This window comes from Rhyacophila brunnea, unplaced genomic scaffold, assembly GCF_057557595.1.
Source record: "Rhyacophila brunnea isolate RB1 unplaced genomic scaffold, BYU_Rbru_1.0 scaffold_15, whole genome shotgun sequence".
NCBI classification, from domain to species: Eukaryota; Metazoa; Arthropoda; class Insecta; order Trichoptera; family Rhyacophilidae; genus Rhyacophila; species Rhyacophila brunnea.
In genome coordinates, this window is record NW_028232806.1 from 31,145,870 (window position 1) to 31,168,483 (window position 22,614).

Genomic DNA, 22,614 nt, shown 5'->3' on the forward strand with positions numbered 1-22,614 from the left:
TTTCCGGACACGATTTTAAGCAGCTGTTGATATGCAATCAAACATCTTCATTTATTGCGAACAGGTCACTGCATTGCATTCGAAGATAATCAATAACTAGCACTACCATCGTAATTTGTAATTCAATTTCACTAGGTACATATTATATTATATAGTTAGCCTTGGCCCAACCTCTAATACATTAAGAGAAATCACAATAAGGAAAATAATCTTTCAAAAACATTAATTAAATTATTTCCTTATTCACACGCTTTCAGAAACATTATTCTTATTATAAATACTGAATTTTGAAAACAGACAAAAAAACTTGAACCGACTGTATTTCAAACTTTCAAAAATATATCACTTTGCAGTTGACAAATTAAATTTATCAATCGAAATGTCCTTGTAGCGAATAATTCCTAATAATTCCTACGCTACGTGAGGTTTCAATTTCTATCAAGGATCGGCTATGTAGTACCATCTTTGTAATTTAAATATGGTACCTAATGAGACCACTAACTTCATTTATAAAATACGTAAAAAGAGTTCAAGGACGTCAAAATCAAAATTTAGATTAAGCTGAAGATAAAGTAAGTTATGTACGGATTCAAGACCAATGCCAGGGGTTCTGCGAGAATTTGCAAAGATGTATTTTATTAATAGAGTAAAAAAAAAAGTGTTTCAGTTACGGCACATCATTGAAATATTTTAAGGTAATTGATGTACCCAGAGATTTGTATCTAACACTCTTCTAATAGTTACATTGTTTTCAAATATAATAGTTAATTACTATTATTCTAAAGAATCGACAAAATAAGGATAGAATGCCAATAATATAACTGTTCAGAGTAGATTGATTGAACAAAATTTTGGCCTACGAGGCAAATGGGTAGACAATGTTTGTGAGTGATGGTATATATGTTACATCTAATGTGTGAAATTGCGTATTACATGAATTAGGCAAATTATCTGCCGAGTGCGTGAATTCGGCAGGGTATGAAATTCTTAAACTGTCAACATGACAGTAGAAAAAGTAAATTTAATACGGATGGTTTTATTAGTTATAATTTGACATAATATAATATTACTATTATTTGGTTAGGTTTGTAATTCTGAATTCAACCGAATGTCTATTTTGAGGTTATTTGACACATTTGGTTTAGTTGGAAAAACACCACCGGAGCGCTACTATCTAATTTTCCCAATGCATGAACTAGGCAGAAAAATTACTGCCGAATTCAGGAACTCGGCAGATATTTTGCCTAATTCATGAATAATGCAACGGGATTGCATTTTTCATGAAATAGGCAAAATTTTGCCGATTTCATGTAATACGCAATATCACACATTCGGCGTAACATAAGTATATATACATATTGCTTCAGACTGGGTCTAGTTGATTTTTTGGCGGGCTTATCATATTTTAATGATTTTATTTACGCGTATCCATTTCAGCCACGGATTCATATTCTGAATATGACACATTCAAATTGTTTTTTTTTTTCAATGTGTATTTGGACCCAGAATATGGTCCTAATAGATTGAGCAATGATATAAATTTCTAGTAAAACCAATAATCTGTTCAACAAGGCCCATAATATGATCTTCTCCTTGTCGAGCAGGAAAATTAATGAATTCTCATACAATTTGCGTCTAAAATACCTAGTATGGGGATGTATTTTAAATCTGCTTAAGCGTGACAGGTTGCCAAAGTATGTCACCGTCTTCTGAGTCAGAGGTTCCTCAAGATTTAACCAACACAGCCTTAGCCATATTTACTATTTTAAACGTATGTAGCTTTTGACTAAGCCGCACTGGTTGAAACTCGCACCATCCGGCAGCTTAGTACAACAACAATCTACGCACTACAACAGGCTGCAGGTATGAAATGACAAGAGATGCGGGAAGTTGTCCTGGAACAAGAAAAATTGCGCTAACTCATTCTTGTTATATTTTCCAATGCTGGAGCATAACTGAGTGAAGTAAGTATCATATTTTTCTTTATGTTAAATTATGTTTAAATCCAAATGCGTCTCCATGTAAATTAAAATTAATTCGAGTTGTATGATATTTGGACCTTTTTATTCTAAATAATTGAAGTTCTGAGAATTATTAACATATAATAATATTAAAAAAGAAATAGTTAAGATCAGCTTTCACATCAACACATAAATATTTATGCGTGAAACAGGATTTAAATAATATATAACTTCTTTATATGAAAAGATTATTTTAAATATTCGAGTAGGTATATGCCAATATGCCATGGACATGGTGTATAAAATGTCGTTATTAATTTAATAGAAGCCATATATAGGTACCTAATTTGAATGTTTTGGTTTGACTTTTCCTCCTTCAAAAACAAAAAACAACAATAATTTTAGATATTAACATAGATTAACGTTAGAGAAATATTAATATTTCGTTAACATTTCTGAGAACAAGGCCTCATTTACAGAATGATGAAAACAGTTATGCAGTATATACCTACCTACAATCACTGGCGGAATTAGGGGCCGAAACACTGATACTTTTGGAGCACCATTGCCAAATAGTTATGGTACAATAAGCCTTCGCTGAGTCGTAAAAATGGTAATTTGTCAAGATTTTTTTACAGTTTGATTGAATTTTTCCACTCAGTTTGTAAAAAAAATATGCGTATTTTTTAAACGTTGATACTTTTTAACAAATTTATCGCATTTTTCGCTTTATAAAAGGTTAAAATTGAGTTTATTATCGTAGTAATGCTGAATTTAAACAAGCCGGGAGTGAATGACGAGTTACGATGATAGTATTAGAGGCCATTCATAAACTGAAACCGTATGAGGTTTAGAACCGTGTGCCAAACTAAAATCATGATTTCTGTTCATGAAAATATATTTTTATTAAGTTTGTAAATGTAAACGGATACGATCAGATGCTTATCACATAATTTGTGAAAATATATTTCCATGAACATAAATCATAAGTTTAGTATGGCACACGGATCTAAGCCGCATACGGTTACAGTCTATGGATGGCCTCTTAATTATTGATTATTTTTTTTACTGCAGTGAGGTAGCATGTTCGTTGTAAATGAATATTCTCGATTATATTTATATTTCGTTCAAATCAATTAACGTATTAGGTACCATACATTTCAATCAGTGGTGTATTGCTAAATAAAAAATTCTGGAAGCGCTGACTCACTATAATATTTTAATATTCCCTACCCGTAATGATTTAATTTCCGCACCAACAAGATTCCAAATAAACGTTCTTCGAATACCTACATAGTTAGAAAAATCGGTACTGTTCGGTTATCAGGAATACAGCGGAAAACACATTTTGAAAATAGCCGATAAACTGGATTATTTATTTGGTTAACCTAACCAAACCAAACCTAACCCAACCTAACCTAATATAACCCAAACTAATAAATAATCCAGTAAATCGGGTATTTTCAAAGTGTGTTTTCCGCTGTATTCCTGATAACCGAACACTACCGAAAAATCATTTTATAATATTTACGTTAAAATAAATATTTATCAAATTTAAATAATATATATAATATTTACTTAAGTGCATTAGCGTTGACAAAAATTACCACTAAAATATTATAATATTACCTACTCAAAATATATTTAATATTTTTATAATGTCTACTCACTAAATTTGTCCAAGGAAAGAAACTTTTTTCTGTCACTAATGTTAAAAGGATTTTTAAATTAACAATGATGATAAATTTACTACGCAAAATTTCCAAATCGTCTTGAAAAGATAAGAGAACCCCACCACACCATTGATTCCAATATGAAACAATCATCATTTTCTACAAACAGTTTCCCATATTGCACTCGAATTATTAGCAATAACTACGATCAAATTGTACAGTTTCGTATAATGGCCTGATACAACTTTCAGGTTGATTTACACCGGTATTACTAATTATATTAATAAAATACTCAGCACCTGAATTATTCGAATCCAAATAAATTATAGTTATTTTTAACTTAAAAACTCACCATCTTCTGACATAATATTTTTTTTTTTTAAAATAACTAAAACACTACAGATGGGTCACGCGATACAAAATAATCATCGAATCATGTTACCGAAATTGACTTCCTATTTCGTCAACAATGATATCGAATGGACATTTTCGCGGGCCGATAGAACATGACCGGTTTTGGCAATGAAATAAACACTTGTGACGGAAAAATTTAAGGCACTTTGCTCTTTATATTATTATAGTAGAATTTATGAGCTGAACCGCTTGGCCAAGCCGACCGGACAATACGAATGGGAGAACGAATGTAACAAATAATAATACCTTACACTTAAAGATTAATCGATGAATTTAATGGTGGGCTGGGACTCCCAAAGAGTAATATCGAGCAATTCAATAGCCTCAATTCGCTGGTTAAATACTACCATTGACTGTCATATATTTATTTCATGCTATACCTAATATGAACAGCGGCTACGATGATAAGGGATAGGTACAGAAACGGGCTTAAGAAATTTGAGATCCCCACGATACGTAGTAAAAAATAATATAACAATGTATTTCTTCCCTTTACAAATAATTGAAGATGACACATAATAATATGAGGTTATTAATTTCAAATTCGGTAACCTCCATTTTTACTTTTTTTATATTTTTCTTGATTCTAATTCTGCAAATATTAAATCCAGTTCTGTTCGATGGTTTAATATAATTATACCGAAAATTGATTGCAATGTCGCTTGTATTCATCAGTCGTTTTTTTATATTTGACGACTAACTTCAAACTTTTTTAAGTGTTTACTAATATATTTGCAAATATAAAATATTTTACTTACAGATTTAAATGTGCCTAACATTTTTTTGCGATTATCTCTAAATGGCAGAATACGGAGGTTACCCACTTTGAAACTAACAGTCTCAAATTATTAGTGATTAACTTTTTTGTATACAGGTACATATTTGTGTGTGTAGTTCTGTAAAATACCTTTTTTATGTTAGTTGAGGGATTTTATAATACCTATGTTGGGTAATATTTGTGAGAAATACGCATCTTCTGAGATTTTCGTACGATTTAATAATTTTATGACAGGTTTAAACAGTTTCAATGCCCCTTTTTATTTCTTCTTTCGAGTCGATTGCGCCATCTGTGTCAAATAAAATCGTCGCTGGACGGGTGGAGAGAGTTTAGAGGAAACCGGACCGACATCGGGTTATTGCGCTTCTGACGATTTTGATCAACATTGCGGTATGTTTTTTTTTATAAATTAAATACCACAGTCGTATAAAAAAATATTTGTGTGTATTTTAATCTAGCGGGAGGGGTGACTTTTAAGTGATTTCGCAAGGGGGCGGCAGAGTGTCTATTAGGCTAGGCCTGCTTTTAATTATTTCTCCAACCAGCCACTTTACATCTCCAATTTCATACATTCAGGTTCCATCTATATGGAAAAGATTTTTTTCAACGTGTTTCGTCAAGACAGATTTTTCTTGTCTTCGAACTAGATAGCGTTAAGCATATGGGATTGGTGCCTTATCGACACCAACTGTACGATTGCTAATTTGACATTGGCCGGCTGGGTGAGCTGTTATGATGTTGATAATGATGATGACGGTTCTAAGTTGACAATCACCCCATTTCGGCACAATTGCGTGTTTTTTTTTATAAGAGATATTAAAAAATATTGCACTTTACTCGTTTGCCAATAAAGTCATAATAGTGTTATACGCATAATAATAATATATGTGCCCGGCCCATTACATACCTGTTTTGAGATCCTTCAAAAAATCTGCTAGTGTCTGTCAAACGCATATTAGAGAAATAAATGCGTCATTTTTTATGGAAGCTGTCCACAATAACCAAAATGTACTCTTAATTACATGCTAAGTGTAAGATAGATAGTATACTGCTCCCAGCGAGAGTTAAAAGGTACACGTACGTTGTAAATAAAATGTGATTACGTATTTAGTAGACGCAACATCTGAATTACAGAAGGGCTCTAATAAACGACCTTACTCATATACATCTGGGTCTGCTGCAAGCATAGTCCCCACAAGAGGGGCTAACAGGGCTCTAGCCTGGGGGGCCGGTCTCAGGAGGGGCCCGGCGAGGCGAGTCGACCAGAAAAGTGAGATAAACACACATCACAAATTTGATTTAATAGTAATAAAGTCGCCTGCGGCGCTATTTTCCTTCAGCAATATTATTATTTAAAAATATGTGGTTGTATGATAAAAATTTTAATTGTGTATCAAAACTCGATATCTCCATAATTCAAATGGATGTATTAAAATATACAATAAAAGACTAAATATGTATACCCATTATTTTTTCGGCGTACACCATTTGGAAAACGCTACTGTAGAGCGTCACACTGCCTTTATCCTTGGCGATAGGTAGGGGGGCCCGCTTCACGGTGTGAGCCCCATGGCTGCAAGTTAACTTTTGCATGTATCCATACGCAGCGTTCAAAATAAAAACATTGCAAATTCGTATAATGTTTGAGGCTTTCACGGTTGTTTTTTATCGTAGTATATTCTTGGGTTTTCACCGTGTCTCCTTCTTCCTTCTTTACTCGACGTTTCGGGCTCGTTGCAGAGGCCATTATCAAGAGATATGATAATGGCCTCTGCAACGAGCCCGAAACGTCGAGTAAAGAAGGAAGAAGGAGACACGGTGAAAACCCAAGAATATACTACATTGCAAATTCGATCGTCTTGCGAAAATCGCAATCCACTTCCATGCAGTTGGTCGTCTGCCTGGCTAAGAATAAGGACACTTAAAATGACCTATCACTGCATACAATGCAAGAGTATGGTATACGCTATAAGCGTGTCTGAAAAAGTGTTGGAATCAGTGGATCTCTTTAAAGTGAGGATTTCAGTGCGATGTTGTTCACAAAGACCTACTGTATATCTTTAACAGATGCGCTCCCTGTCTTGGCTGGGGTCCTCCCCCTCGATTTGCACATTCAGGTACGCGGTGCATCCATGATACTCCTCAAATGCAAGGAAGCGGACGTCGGTGACTGTTATCTTACGCCACCTACTCGTCTTGATGATGAAAATGTATTCATGAAGAAGCGGACTATCCGTCTAATGACGCTGGATGCGGCGTTGAAGACCTGGCATAAAAATTGAATATATCTACCAAAGACAAGCACAGAGATAAGTTTTTTTTTCAAATACTAAATGACGAATAGAGATAACCACTTTGAATCTGGACCATTATACCAGTCATTTCATGAGAGGAAATAGCTTCGTTTGCAAGATCTATGAGCTAAATCTTGTTACTCGTATAACATGTACATGTGGCGGAGAAATACAGAATTCAAACCACAACCTCCTAAAATATGTACGGTAAGAAAAACGCTGTCCAAGTCGGTCCACCCAGCTGCTAGGCACATCGGATTTCCGATAAAGGCCAAATTTATTGCATTTTAAAATTTTGCAGCTCCTTCTATGAACGAAAACGTCGCTCCACATATAATATCCGTCAGTTTTGAGTTATCATTGTTTTATATTACTTTTTTATCCTCTCTCTCATGAGCACATTAAAAAAGAAACAATTTAAAGTCAGTTAAAGCACACTTAGGCGCGTGATGACACAAGTCTTGAGTAAATGTTCCCGAAACAATCCCAGTCATAAAAAATATTGATGCTTCACAGTCAAACGTAGGATCCCGTGATACGCCAGTGATAAGACCAGGATGAGTATGGTACGGATTGGTTCTCCGTTCTCAGTGGTGTACTGTATGATTGTGCAGGCAGATTGCTACGGCTTTGCCTTCTCGGATTTTACCATGTCACTCTCAGCAGGTAATCGTTTTGTTACAATAATTTTTGGTTCTTGCTATTTAATGGAAGCCAGCGGCAAACAAATTTTGAAAATAGCCGATATAGTGAATTATTTTGTTAGGTTAGGGTTAGGTTATCATTCTTAAATTCATGAAAATTGCCGCTGTTCCCGCCTGGCTTCCAGTAAACAGATGTGTACCTAAGCCAGTGTGTATATTACAAAAATATATCCTATTTTTAACTAAATTGAAGCCAGTCCACGTTATAAGACTGCCAGACGCCGATTACGGCCTAATCCTCAAAGCGGAGAGGTAAATTCAATAGATTTCACTGCGCAACGTTGTAGTTTATGCTGGTATTGCTTTAGATAGGTAGTTAATGCGATGTTCGACCGTCTCGTTGCCCACCAATAATATGCCATTGCACTTTGACTATTTATACTAAATTAGATACTGCACAGAATATCGAGTGAGTATGTTAATGTTACATTAATTATTATAATGCAGTTGCCTTATCTATGATCTGTATAGATGCTTAATGACAGACACGGCATGTGATAACACCGATACAGTGACTGATAACAATAGCTTCGCAGTACCCTAACTTTCTCATTTATCTATACATATCTAGCAAAATAGTTTGAAAATTATTATCTACAATCTTTTATCATTAATTCAAGCTACTTGAGACGAGTAAATTGATGCAATTAAATATTTGATATTCAGACATTATAAGGGGTGGTATACGTTTTGCAAAAACACTTGTACGAAAGAAAAATGGCCGAGACTATCAATTCTAAACAGTAATTTGTGCGAATTTTAAAAATATGTATAATTTATTTGAAATACGATATTCTTATTTGATAACAATGTCTGTTCCACTTAGATAAAATTGAGACTGATCTGAATCGGTGTTAATCTAAACGCCTATCTTTGACTTTAAAAAAATATATTTATTGCTCTTTTTTTATGTTTGTAGATAATAGATATCTTAATATTGGTTAATTATTAAGATACTACTGCACATTTTTTTTCATTGTCTTATATAAAATTGCACGTCTCATCATTCATTCATTAGATTTTCTTAGTAAAAAAAAAACTAGTTTTGACTCAGTTTTGAATAGCTGCTCATAAAGAACATATCCACGGAGCGAATATTTTCTTTTGTTATTCTATGGTTAATATAATATATGAATGATACAGGGGAAAAGGAGGGTTTGTCAGTTTTGTTAAAATGTTCAGGAGACGAAGATTGCAACACTCATATTGACACTCTTCTTTCACTTTGTTTTTTTATGTATTGGTGTAGGTTAATTTATTTACAATACTAGCATCTAATAAAGCCAAAACTATAGAACTCTTTTACATTTGAAGATATAAAAAAATTAGGCTAACTCCTTAAATTTACAATTCAAAAATGGACTGCACTGATTATTATCATAATAAGATGACATAAATAAAATTAATAATAAAAGTATTTTTGTGAATTATTTATTTATTTAAGCACCATTATGAAGTACTTGCACAAGAATGATAATCTTAATTAGAATGATAATGGTAATTTCATGAATTCAGGTACTGGTAAGAAAAAGTCGATAACCATCCTTTTTAACCTGTATATCAAATAGGAATCAACTGGAATATCTTATGATTCGAAGTTTTTTTGCTTTATAGTGTTGCTAGATTTGAAAGTACACAAAATTTGCCACTATGTGGCATCTAAATCTACATTTCGCAAATTTAGTGACATCATGCCTTTACCCTATTAAATGTAGCCTTCATAATTATTAAATTTGTACCATGATAATAATTATAATGAATACCAAATTAGTTTTTGCGTGTCCGGCCGAGAAATAGGCAGATACAATCTTTAAAACACTTGAGAAAATATATGACCATATTGTAAGAGCCATTAGTTTAAATTTGTCGCAATTAAATAGGATGCCTATAGCAATCTGGTCGATGTGCGTGGGCGCGAATCTGAGAGACGCAGGCCCGATTCCTGTCGGGTGTCGTATTTTTTTCTATGGGTTATATAATTTCTCAGAAGTGTTTTCAAAATTATGTATGTTCAATAAATATAATTTAGATTCTTAACTCTTGTGAATTATTCGTTGAATTAAAAACAATGTAGTATGTTACTATTATTTTTCAACAGTATCCCCCTATTTCTCCTTATAAACGTATATTAAGTACCTCGTGGGAAGAGGGTGTTCACCGGAAAATCGTTTACCCGGGGCGCTAAAGAGTCACTGACCGGCCCTGTTTATATAACTACCGTTGATCTTTTCAAACGTCTCACATCCAAAATTTTGTATAATTTGACATTAATCGAATTTTAAATGTATATTTTTTCCTTTCTTATTATTCGCTTTTTGTTATATCTTAGATTACCTATTCATAATATTATGTATACATTTCAATAATTCTTAGCACACATAATATTATGATAATATTAAAAAAAATATTACTTTTTTGTCTATAATTATTCAATATTCTTCCTCATTTTTCTTATGTAATTTCTTAATAGTTTATATTCTTCTTAATTTCTTACTTTCTATCTTGTTATACTTAAGGCTCTTCATGGCATGGTAGGTCTTAGGCATGGTCTAAAAATATCGTGACTAGGCGATGCGCGGATTGTGCAAATGACGCGTGCCGAACGAAATATAATTTGTCATAAAAATCCAACATGTGTCCTTTTAATGTTATGTTTATTATTATATTCGTAATAATAATAGTATATTCATTGACATGTATTCTTTTTCAAGTACATGCGGAACGTTTTTTAGTCATCTTTATACGATTTAAGAATATATTCCTCTGACGCCATCACAAAACAAATTCGTGCTCATACCTCGACTGTCAGTCTCCGATTGGCGACGACTGCGAAATTTGATTCCACATACTGTTGAAAATTATTTGCCGTTTCACTTATGAATTGCTCTACCGACAATAAGAATTATTATGTTTTTAAAATAAAATCTTCGATGACCAGGGATTTTGTTGTAAATTTGATTTAAAATGACGTGCTCCTCGCTCTGTGAACTTTCTTCGACTGAAAAATGAATCACATTTCTGGTAAACCCACTCTTAACCTATATTATAATTTATATATGAAAACTTTGCTGGTTGCAATATTCAATATTTTTTAATCTATTTTTATACATTTGTGATCAATGTAACTGTTTGTTTTCCTTAAGGGCGGACGTGCTCAGCGTGGGTCAAAATGGAGTTTTTTTCTATTTTCAAAGCATGATCCTGGACATACCTTAAACGTTGTAGATAATCTATTTATATAATTTTGAAGCCTTATTATCCTTTATATTTATTTTAAACATTTGGTGACTGCATAAAGTATTTTTATTACATAAAATAGTATTCTTTTAAACCTCTCGCTCTAATGTTTTAGAATATAGTCATATTTCAGTACATATATGTGCAGTGGTGTTAAGATTTTTTACATTTATTAATTTTTAAACGCATTTATAAAACCATCAGTATAATTTATATCGACATTATTATAGTTACGTTACGTTAGTTTACGTTAAAAAATCATATTGGTAATCTCTGTGATCCCAAATTTGACAAGAATTAGGCATTTTATTATTCAAAAAATGGGCAAGATTAATACATTTGAAGATAATTCTAAAGATACTAATTATAAGCTCTCTTTGACCATTCAATTGTGATAAACATCCTACGAATAATGATTGCTTTATAATAATTATTGCTTTATAACCTACGTTGAGCATGTACCCCCTTAATAAATAAAATATGTACATAATAATATTACAACATTATTACAACAGCATTACTACGTTTGACTTTTTCGGTTATTTTTATTCATAAAATATTCAAGTTCACTTTATGATTCATTAGCAAAAAAGCGTGTTCATAGCGATCTTTGTTTCAGGGGCAATGGTGTTGACAAAAACGTAGAAGAGAGATATCTCGAAATGACAATGGAAAAAATCAACCGTATCTAACCATCTTAACACCGCAACATCCAGATGACATCTTTCTATCAGTCTATGAAAAATAGTACTTACTTTTACCTAGTGTCAGTTTTATTTAATTTATTACTTAATGAAGTCTAGTTATATCTGTGTTTGAGGGGGTTATGAAATTATAGTTATTTGCGATAGCCACTATCATTTCTATAACATCTCCGCGAAGGACTATTTTCATAAAATATGTTCTTTTAATTTATTAAAATAAACCAATTATATAATTGCTATTAATATGTATAATATAACACTAATTAAATGGTTAAAGACATAAAAAGATTTCTAATCAACTAGTAAAAGAGGTATTGAACATACTCGGAAGTGTTTTAAAATTATGTAAGTATGTTGCATGAATTATTCGTTGAATAAAAACAATAGTTTATTAAATTATCAGCAAGTGCAAGTATAACAAGTGTACTTACGTCATTACAAAAATTTGGAGTGATCCTGTCACTTAGTAATTAAGGTAATTTAATACTTTGATTCAAAATACTTACAATATTTCTCAGAAGTGTTTTCAAATTATGTATGTTTAATAAAAGAATGTTACATTCTTACATCTTGTGAATTATTCTTTGAATAAAAAATAGTTTAATGAATGAGGTAGTAATTATTGTTGTCAACTGTTCTGCCCACCGGTCCTTCTCAAAGATATTTTTCAGCGCGTGTATTTAAGTGTATTTTTTGTGTGTATTTCATTAAAATGTTCATCTAACTATAGGTATTTGTATATTTTTTCAATTTCAAATGCCTAGTTTGGAAATACAACAACTTTGAACTAAAAACATAAAGCTATTCATTATAATGAAAATCGACAGAATACACTAAATTGCACACAATTAATATTAGTAATCACCACGACCCAATGCGAGACCGTCACCTTCAGGGATGCTGCATCTCTTACTACACATTCCAATCAAAATCACTAAAATTAAAAATGACAACTAACGAGAAGAATGAGACTGGTGTTGTGCTATCAATTTCGATATAATATTTATTATTACCCACTTGTTTTCCAACGACTCCCTACTAGAGTATTTATACTTTTTATAACTGTACACTTTTTTGATACATGTCCTCTGTTTTGAGACTAAGCACCTTACACTATCGAAATTCGTTTCTAGTGATAAGTGTGGTTTCTACGTGATACCTACCTGAACTGAACTAATCCTTTGGCATGTTATCTGGTTATTTGGTCGAGCGAGTCATCTTATCCTGTTAATCTGTTTTCGCGTACCGTTTGAAGTATTCTCTGTTATTGTTGATTAATCTATGTTAACTCGGAATAAATACTAAAACCGGAAGTGTTTCTATTTTATAACTAAAGCATACTATAACTGGCGACCAGGGAACTCAGAAATAATGGGAACTGAAATATCTAACGGGTAAAGCGATAGCAGGTAACCGACTCGAGTAAGGAAGAATCCGGGTTAAACTTACACACGTGTAAAGAATGCTTTGTACGTCGAATACTGAAAACTGCTCTCGGCTTATGCATTTACGCTCATTTAATGGTGGTGTATTAGACACACTATTGCACGTGCATAATGCGTGCTTCATTTTCGTAGGACACTCATACATTAAAAAACTCTGCATCAATATGCGGCGTATTGAATATAGCCTATTGGTATTCTATTTATTATCTGTTCTGTGCTGGCGACCAATAAGAGCCCAAAGTGTTTCTACGTTATAAATAAATAAAAACCATCCTATACGATTCCATAAATTAATTCTTAATACATCTTTAATTAAAATATGTCCATATTCAGATTGCAATGTGTTGAATCTGTAATTCGTAGTAGCAGCAAGTGTTGCCGTACCGGCACGTTTGATAGAGATAAAGAAAAATAAAGTTTTGACAACAATGTCAACAATAAGCTGGCACTGACAGTTTTCTTTGTTACAACATTGTTGCATAGTTAATTTCACTGAACACTTTGAATAAAAGTAGTGTTATCTTTTAATACATAATGAATAACTGGTACCTAAACCTAATAGTAATAAGTACTGGTGGCCAGAAAATAAACAACTTAAGATTCGCAGATGATACTACAATAATCGCTGCTGATGAAAGAGAATTCACTGCTATACCGGGTAGAAGAAGAGAGTCGCAAATACGGCCTCCTTATTAATAGGAATAAGACCAAGTTAATGGTTGTTGAACGGGATAACCTTCTACCAACAGCAAGTACACTCCAAAACCTCGAAACAGTCGACGAGTTTGTAGGATATCTGGGATCGACCATCAGTGGAAAGGGCGGATGGGAAGCGAAAATAAGAAGGCACACACAGATTGCAAAAAATGCGATGACATGGGGAATTTCGATTGCCACAAAAATGATGCCTTTTAGATGTGGTGTTGCCTCCGAATGCTTCGTATTTCTTGGACGGAGCACAACCAGTCAATCATCCAGAGACTGAATATAAAGGAACGGCTCTCGACAATATGTCTGAGAAGAATTCTGCAGTTTTTTGGACATATTAATGTCAGGCGCGGACCGTAGAACCTGGGGAGACTGGTAGTTTTGGGTGACCTCCAGGGAAGGCGAAGCAGAGGAAAAGCGTCTGCGCGCTGGAGCGACCAAGTGAAAGAGCTGACTGGGAGCACCGTCCATTCTGCCCTGAGACAAGCGGAAGATCGAGAAGAATGGAAAGTCTTGGTCGCTCAAAGGATGGCGAAATTCAAATGTGGTCACAATCCTCAGCCATAAGTGTACGACCAAGAAGGAGAATAGTAAATAAGTGTAATATACTAATACACCACTAGAGTCATAATCCACGTTAATAAGATAGAAATAGAAGAAAGAAAGTTGCTATAGAGCAGTGTCTGCCAAACTCTTTAACCTGACGGCACACTGGAGAAGGGGAATTAGTTTCGTGGCACACCAAATCCACCAAAAATTTAATATTATAAGGATGGAGTGGTATGACTAACAAAGTTTAGTGTGCACTATTTATGTCGGATCTTAACAGGCTACCTCCACCCTTCGCCACCGGATGATTGATATAATTAAATGATAGTTCACGTCATGTAGAATTTTATTTTGTAATTATTTTTATTGTGTTCCCTGATTAATAAAATGGCTATTTATCCAATATGGCAAAGAGACGCATGTTACTTGGCTATCAGAAAAGGGAGTCGCAATCAATGTTAAGTTTCATGATAATTATGATGACGAATGACGATCAATAATTCAAGTGGATTTATTTATAATACAAAAAAATCGCTAAGAATACATGGAATACCCTTAATTTTACCTTATACCATTTGGCACACACTACTGTAGAATATCACACTGTCCTTAGCATAGCGATAGGTAAGGGGGCCTGCCAAACATCCTGGCCCGATTTCGAGACCCGCTTCATGATGTGGGGGCCATGTTTATGGGTTCATCAAACCACCAAAATAATAATAATGTACAATAATTTAATAAATATATATTAATTGGTCTTACCTCCATTTAATGGGCAGCTTTCGAGGTCTATGCTATTATGAACAGTGGTTAATTCAATCGAACTGTTCGTATCCTGATATTTTTGAGAACATTCCATTTAGTTCACCTTTAGAACACTTGTTTTTGCGCTGTCCTGTACAGCGCTATGACGGAGTAATATTTATTTTCACTTAACACCTATTTTAAATGGAGTTAATATTTTTATTATATTATCACATTTGTAACTTTAAAAAAAAATATTTGTACAGCGTGTCACAAAAATTTTATACTCAAAAAATAGTTTATTCAAAACATATTACGATATTACAATTACTGGAACACATAATTTTTATTATTTCGCAAATCGTCTGTGAGTGTAGATTTACATGATAATAATTATATCAATAGGACAATTAATTGTGGGTTTTGACACCAATTAATAATATATGTATTATTTTTTATACTTAAATGCCTACGCATAAAATAATATAACATAGTGTCATCCATATATTATATGGATGACACTATGTTATATTATTTTATGCGTAGGTATTTAAGTGAGTACATTGGTATCAAAGTGGGACAAATGCCACCTCCCACTAAATTTATGTTTTAATTGATTATGGTAGTTCAAGTGATGCTCTTTTCAAAAAATTTACCAAAAGTATTAAAAACGGTAGTTTTCATAGAGATTTTTGTGTTTAAAGTTTGTATGTTATATGAAATACGGACACTTTTCACACGTTTTTGTGAATCTCCTGTAAAAATTTGTAAATGGCTTATGTCCCACTTTGATACTAAGCTACTCAATGACGTCACGATATACAGTGGAAGGGTATATTATAATGTAACGATTTGTGGTAAAGGGGGATGGGAATTATAGAACATGCGACCTCACAAAACCAACAATTAATTATGAACTCTTTATTTTTGATAATAAAATAGGTATTCCGTAAGAACATTATAATATTGAAACCGACCACTTTTAACAAATGGTGGGATCAGGAAACACAGAATTAATGGGAACTGAAATACCTAACGAGTGTGGTGTAATAGGCAACCGATCTCGAGTGTGGAAGAATATGAGATAAACTCTTCTTCGTTCTGACAACTGCTCTCGGTTTAAGCACTGATGCTTATTTAATATTAATGTATTTGAAGACTGCAACACACACTATTGCACATATATAATATGTGTTTCATTTTCGTAGGACACTCACACATTCAAAACCCTGCTTCACAATGTAGTGTATTGGGGCATAGCATATCTGAATTCTATTTATTAATATTGTCTGTGGATAGGATTAATAAACATGGCTACAAGATTTTGCGAAGACGTGTAAGAACGATAGAGGTGAGGGATCGAAGATACTTAAAATCGTGTTACGTTATTTATGGACGACCCCAGTGTGTGTATTATTTTGTTTTTTAATAGCTGTTGAAATGGAAAAGTTTACGAACCGGAGCGCTCAAGAGTTTTTTGAAGATATTTGCATACCTAGTAAATGTTGTAAAACTTTAAGTGTATTTCATAAAAATAACTACAAGATAAAAAGAACTTTTTATATACCACGTTTTTAAATTTTATGTTGAATCATATAAACTTGACAATTCTATGTATTAATAAATATAGAATACAGAAATGTCATTTTGACATTCCATATTGATTTCCATGGTAACGCACGTATATATTAATAATTTAGTTGCTAGAACCCACTTAGCGACCAATAATAGTGAGTAGTAAATATTACTTTTAACGATTTTTTTTCCCGAAACATACAAAACAGAATTAACAAAAAATGAATTCAATTCTGCTTAAAGATGGCAGAAAGTATTAAAAAAATGCATTCCCGTCGTGTTCTGATATATTCTAAAAGTTTCAAATGTCTAGCTAGTCGGGAAGTTAGTTAAAAATCTTGGACAAACAAGAAAAAATCTGTACGAGACAAACAAGAATACGAGCTAATAAAAACATGGTAAAAATAAGTGTGACCAATCTAGTTCAGACAGTCAAATTATTTTTTTCCACGAGACAGAGCGATAAGTTTACCGATTTCACGAACAGGAACGGCGCTCCGGTGCGCTCCTGTCCATTTCGAGCAGTCTATTATAAAGCCAACATGAAGAAGAGTACAATTATTTAAAAAATCAAACAATTTTCAAATTATTAAATACACTTTCCTTAATTAAAAATATTGCCAAGATGATATAAAAATCATTGTAAACATCATACATTTTTTATTTGAACAAGATTCCATTTGGTAAAACAAAATGCGATTTTATCGACAGCTAGGTATCTACTAATAATTGTATTCGATTATTAAAATAATAGCACTGACTCACACGTCAAATATTATTATTTATTCACTTTGTCACATGTTAGCTGCAAATGTGGAACTAATTTGAAAAAATGTAGCGAACAATACACATTACTAATTTATTAATACATTAAAATTCACTTCAAACAACACATACACCGTTAATCATTGCGTGTTATTTTTTAACGTATTTACATTATAGCTGATTACAAGGCCATTGAACACAGAGCGTGAAAAGCGAATGACATTTCAAACAGCGGAGAAATGTATTTTAAAAATGTTGCTCCACGTGTTATCTATTATTATTATTATTATGTGGACATTGGATGCATTTAGCGCCATCTCTTTCGAATTAATACAATCAACATGTTTTTTTAATCGTATGCAAACAGTGGCACCGCATTGATTATATTGTATAAGTGGGTCTATTCCATACTTATCGACCGCTAAAGTGATAAATATTATCAAACTTAGGTTAGGTTTGTATCAAAGTATTAGCACTTATTGCAACAATTACAATAAGTTGGTTGTAATTGTTGCAATTATTGCTATATTCTAACAGCACCTCTCTTGCTGCTGTTTCTAGAATCGACTAGTTAATAAATAAAAATATGGCGAGCGACTGATATCTCTTGTAATTATATCATGCGAGAACAATAAAAATAAAAACCCAATTTTTATAATTCAAATAATATGTATTGATGTATTTTGAAAACAGATATTTTATACATATAAAAAACAACGATACGAAAAAATCGAATTGACGACAATAATATAATGATTATGTATTTCGCTTCTAAAAAGATGTAAGTTCATATTAACTGTTATTTCCACATAGTTACACATTTTACCTGTATATCGAATATTAGAAATCTTGAAAATATTTTTTTATTTTCATCCGAAACTTTGCATTGCATAGTTTCAGGATTTTTTTCGTATTGTACGTGATATGAAGTTACCACTAGACGTAAGCACGCAGTCAAATTATCATTTAATTAGTCAATCGTGACGATGCTTCGTTTTGATTGCATTCAAGAAAAAGTCGATTCACACAGATATGTAGAACCAAAAAAGCAAGTTAAATACACTGCAATTTTCCATATTTGTTTTCACAAATTAGGCTCAAAAAATTATCAAGACTTAAACTTAAAGCTTTGGCTTTCAGGACCACATCGCATTTTCTAATAATGATCGAAATTGCCTTCTTTGTAAAGCTTTACCACGAATTTAATTTACAATTTAAAAAGCTATGACCCTTTTGAACAATAAATATTAGGTACAATACATATAGTATTATGTCCGCGATCGACGCACTGGCCATCCCTGGATGTATACAATGGAATTGCGATGATAATGTATGCATACGATGAGCTTTTATTTTGCCATCTCCACTGAACACGCCCTGCCCCTATGTTCCAAAATGGAAAATTGAGAACTCTCAGTTTGGGGCATTCATGAAGTTACCTGATCAATGGTTAAATAAAACCTATCGCTACACACCGCCTCATACCAATATTATTGGCAGACCAATAGGCGGGCGTTGAAAGGTAAAAATATATCGTAAACACAGCTGTTTCATAGAGCCACAGAACAGATAATAAATATAATTCCGATAGGTTTTATACCAATACAGTAAATTTTGAGGTAGGGTTTTTTTTAATGTGAGTGTCCTACGAAAATGAACCACGAGACGTGCAATAGTGTGTGTAATACACCAATATTAAATGAGCGTCAATGCATAAACCGAGAGCAGTTGTCAGTATTCGACGTATGATGTATTCTTGACACGTGTTCAAATTTATTTTAGATCGGTTGCCTGCTTCTCCTTACCCGTTAGGTATTTTAATTCCCATTATTTCTGAGTTCCCTGCATAGAGCCTTCTGAATCAAATGTCATATGTTTATCATAATATTTCCCAGCTGCTAAGCAAAAAAAATAGCCCACTATATGTTCACATTTGAAAATGTTCTATGAAAGGTAGTGACAGGAGCGAACACACAGTTTAATAATATGCCAAATAATTGTCTCTTTTTACACATTATTATATTTATCATTGGTGCAAAGATACCCTCATTCAATAAAACTAAATCCCCATTTGGGGATGTCTCTGTGTATCTGGAGAGGCCCGAGTCAGTATCAAACCAACAAATAGTAAGGGTTGATTGCGAAAATAATTAAATAATGTTAAATATCTGACCGGCAACATTGTCTGAATGCCGTTACAAAAAAATACGAACGGCAACGCCGCATTTTGTACCGCTCGTAAGCGGCCGTTTGTTTTAGCGCGAGAGAAGCATTTTTGACAGCAACGCAGTAAGCAGTGTTAACCTTGCTATCCGCCAAAATTAAAGTGAAAAGAATTTGTATAAAAATGTAACCATTTAGAATATATTACCTTAAATAAACCTCGCTGTTTCTGATCGCAATTCCGGTGTGTTATTTGTCCACCTCCAAGTCCTGAATCCAGACAAAAAACCACAAAGAATAAAAGTGACAGCGTGTTTTCACTTTCGAAAATGGAGGGAATTGACACTACCTTATATTATTTGGTATACCTAAAATTTATGTTTTAAATATAAATTATTTTATTAAATTTTGTTAATTTAAGATTCATCTTATTTATTGAATATTATAAAATTTAATATATAAACATCATAAATTATTGTGTACTTAAATAGATCTTAAAGTTAATTGTTATTTTAATTCGGTACCTACAAAATATTTTCCATCATCTTCAACGGCTTTTTACTTTAGACATAAACTTTTCATATTATTCAAAAAGGTATAGGTACGTATGTACCTATTGTTAACCCCAATTTCTATATAATGAATAATTTTCTTTTTAACACACAAAATTATTAAATATAATACAATATTTGGAATGTTCTGTTGAACTTTTCTACTGTTTAATAACTTTTATATTATACTGTTTTAATAATTTTTCTTTGTTTTTAAATGTCATGTTGTGAACGTCTTAAATTAATAATTAATAATTATTTGAATTTGAATGTCGATGGATTTGGATGGATGATGATGATTTATCAATTGTCAAACGTACAGAGTAGTTACATATTTCTATAACGTAACATAAACCTTAATAGTTTTTTGTATTACTATTCGTATATACTAAAGCCGTAGACCCGTAATACAGCGTAGACGCCTTACCACATTATCTACGTTTATGACATCACTATCCTTTATTCATTTTTTATATTTATCAATTTAATTATATAAAATATCCCCACTAATGTAATATTCTTTCGTTGGTAAGCCACTGAGGATATCCCGAAGAGTTTTGTCTCAGAGGAAATTTCCGAGTAGGCAGTTAGGTATCATGATTAAAATTCACTTATTATTCTGTTACTACCGCGCTAAACGTAGGTACCTACATATTATATCTAACTACCAACATATAACTAGAGTTGGGTAGTATCTCAATCTCGAGATTCGGGATTTCCCGAAATGATGAAATTTTGAATTTTCGAGATTCGGGATTTTCACAAAAGAATTGTCGAGAAATCGGGATATTTCAAAAAAACTTGTAAAAATCTGTGTAAAAACAGACAAATTCCAAAAAAAATATTATTTTTTTATTTATGCAAGAAGACAAACAAAATAGAAGTAGGAAAACAAAAATAATTTAAAACATTACTTAATAAAATAGAATTTCAAAAAACACAGACTGTCAATCGCTGCGTCTGAAAATCGCGTACACTTTTGAGACACAAAATTCCCTGATGTTGCAAAAATTGCGCTCATTTTGATTCGACGTTGGCTTAATTGTGTTAAATGCCCCGATCAGTCCTTGAATTTTGTGTTTTCTGTCCACTTTTTCCATATATAAAATCGTTTCTTCAATCAATATTTGATAATAAAGAAATCCCGAATCCCGAGAAAAGATTCTCGAGATCCGGAATTTCCCGAAATGTTAAAAATTTCCATTCTCGAGATTCGGGATGGAAAATCCCGAAAATTTCTCAAGAATTCCCGAAACCCAACTCTACATATAACTACATATATATTTATCTACACCAGTGTTTCCTGGTCAATTTTAGTCACAGCACCCTTTTATATTTTGTACAACATAACGGAATATTATTTTAGCGACATACATTATATAAATGTGTCGTAGGCAAAATAAAGAAAATTTTCCCCACAGCTCAAATTAAAAATTCTATTTTAAAAAACGAGACACAAATACTTTTGATAGTGATTTAACCAACTATAATATTATAATGTAAGTTACGCGTGTTTTTGAGTTTCCGTGAAATTTTTGTTAATAGAAAATTCAAAAAATATGACATGTAACAAGTGTAACAACTACTCTTGCCGAAGTTCAAACGTAATAGGCTTGTTTACCTCTTGGTAACGCTGGAGCCTGGACTGGTGAATACCGTGACAGGAAAAATATTTTTATGCAGTTCACTGTGAGGTGTTGTACCGAAAACAGATGACCGTATAGCAGTGAGATCGCATTGTTCATGGATTATTTTACCGTGAAGTAAGTTGTACGTAAGTTACAAAACCCCAAATTAAATATTTTGCAATGAATTAATTGGTGATTTTTATGATTAGTGGTGCACTTTAATGCTATTAACTGTCGTTAAGTATCGGTCGGAAAATATGTTAATAATTAAAATAAATACACAATTATACAATCGAATGAGCATTCCACACCACGTCATAACAAACAGGACTTCTATGGTTTAGTTTGGCCTGTTTTATTATTTTTAAAACTTTAATTTTATTAGTGTTTATACGTAAAAATTGTTTTATCAACCACAACAACTATCATACTGTTGTCTATGCTCATTTCTGGGGCATAGACAACAGTATAAACGGATACGCCGAATGGCAGTTCACTAATAACCCTCTTTTGTTAGACAGAGTTACACTTGGACGCTCCTGTCCGCCAAAATGTTACGTTTAAAGTATTATATGAAACCTGCATTTCTGCAAACTGTATTTCTTTGATGGAGCACAGAACGAACCAGTGAATCATCCAGAGACTGAAGATAAAGGAACGGCTCTCGACGATATGTCTGAGAAGAATTCTGGACATATTATTGTCAGGCGCGGACCGGACA

The 22,614-nt window shown here is 32.8% G+C and overlaps 1 protein-coding gene and 1 long non-coding RNA gene across 4 annotated transcripts in view; one reads left to right on the top strand and one right to left on the bottom strand.

The window, feature by feature from the left end:
- The window catches only part of LOC147075238 (uncharacterized), a 74,338-nt gene extending 56,651 nt beyond the window's left edge, over positions 1 to 17,687 (bottom strand). The window contains exons 1-2 of one of the 3 annotated variants that reach the window (XM_085943131.1): positions 17,552 to 17,687; positions 15,230 to 15,406 (exon numbers count right to left, since the gene is read on the bottom strand). In XM_085943131.1, the coding sequence (XP_085799257.1) occupies positions 15,230 to 15,326 (97 nt within the window). In that variant the 5' untranslated portion in view covers positions 15,327 to 15,406; positions 17,552 to 17,687. Of the gene's footprint in view, positions 1 to 3,986; positions 4,177 to 15,229; positions 15,444 to 17,551 lie in introns of those variants that run through there. The other 2 variants (XM_085943132.1, XM_085943133.1) reach the window with 2 other exon arrangements.
- The window catches only part of LOC147075239 (uncharacterized), a 97,014-nt gene that overhangs the window by 32,752 nt on the left and 41,648 nt on the right, over positions 1 to 22,614 (top strand). The window lies entirely within an intron of this gene.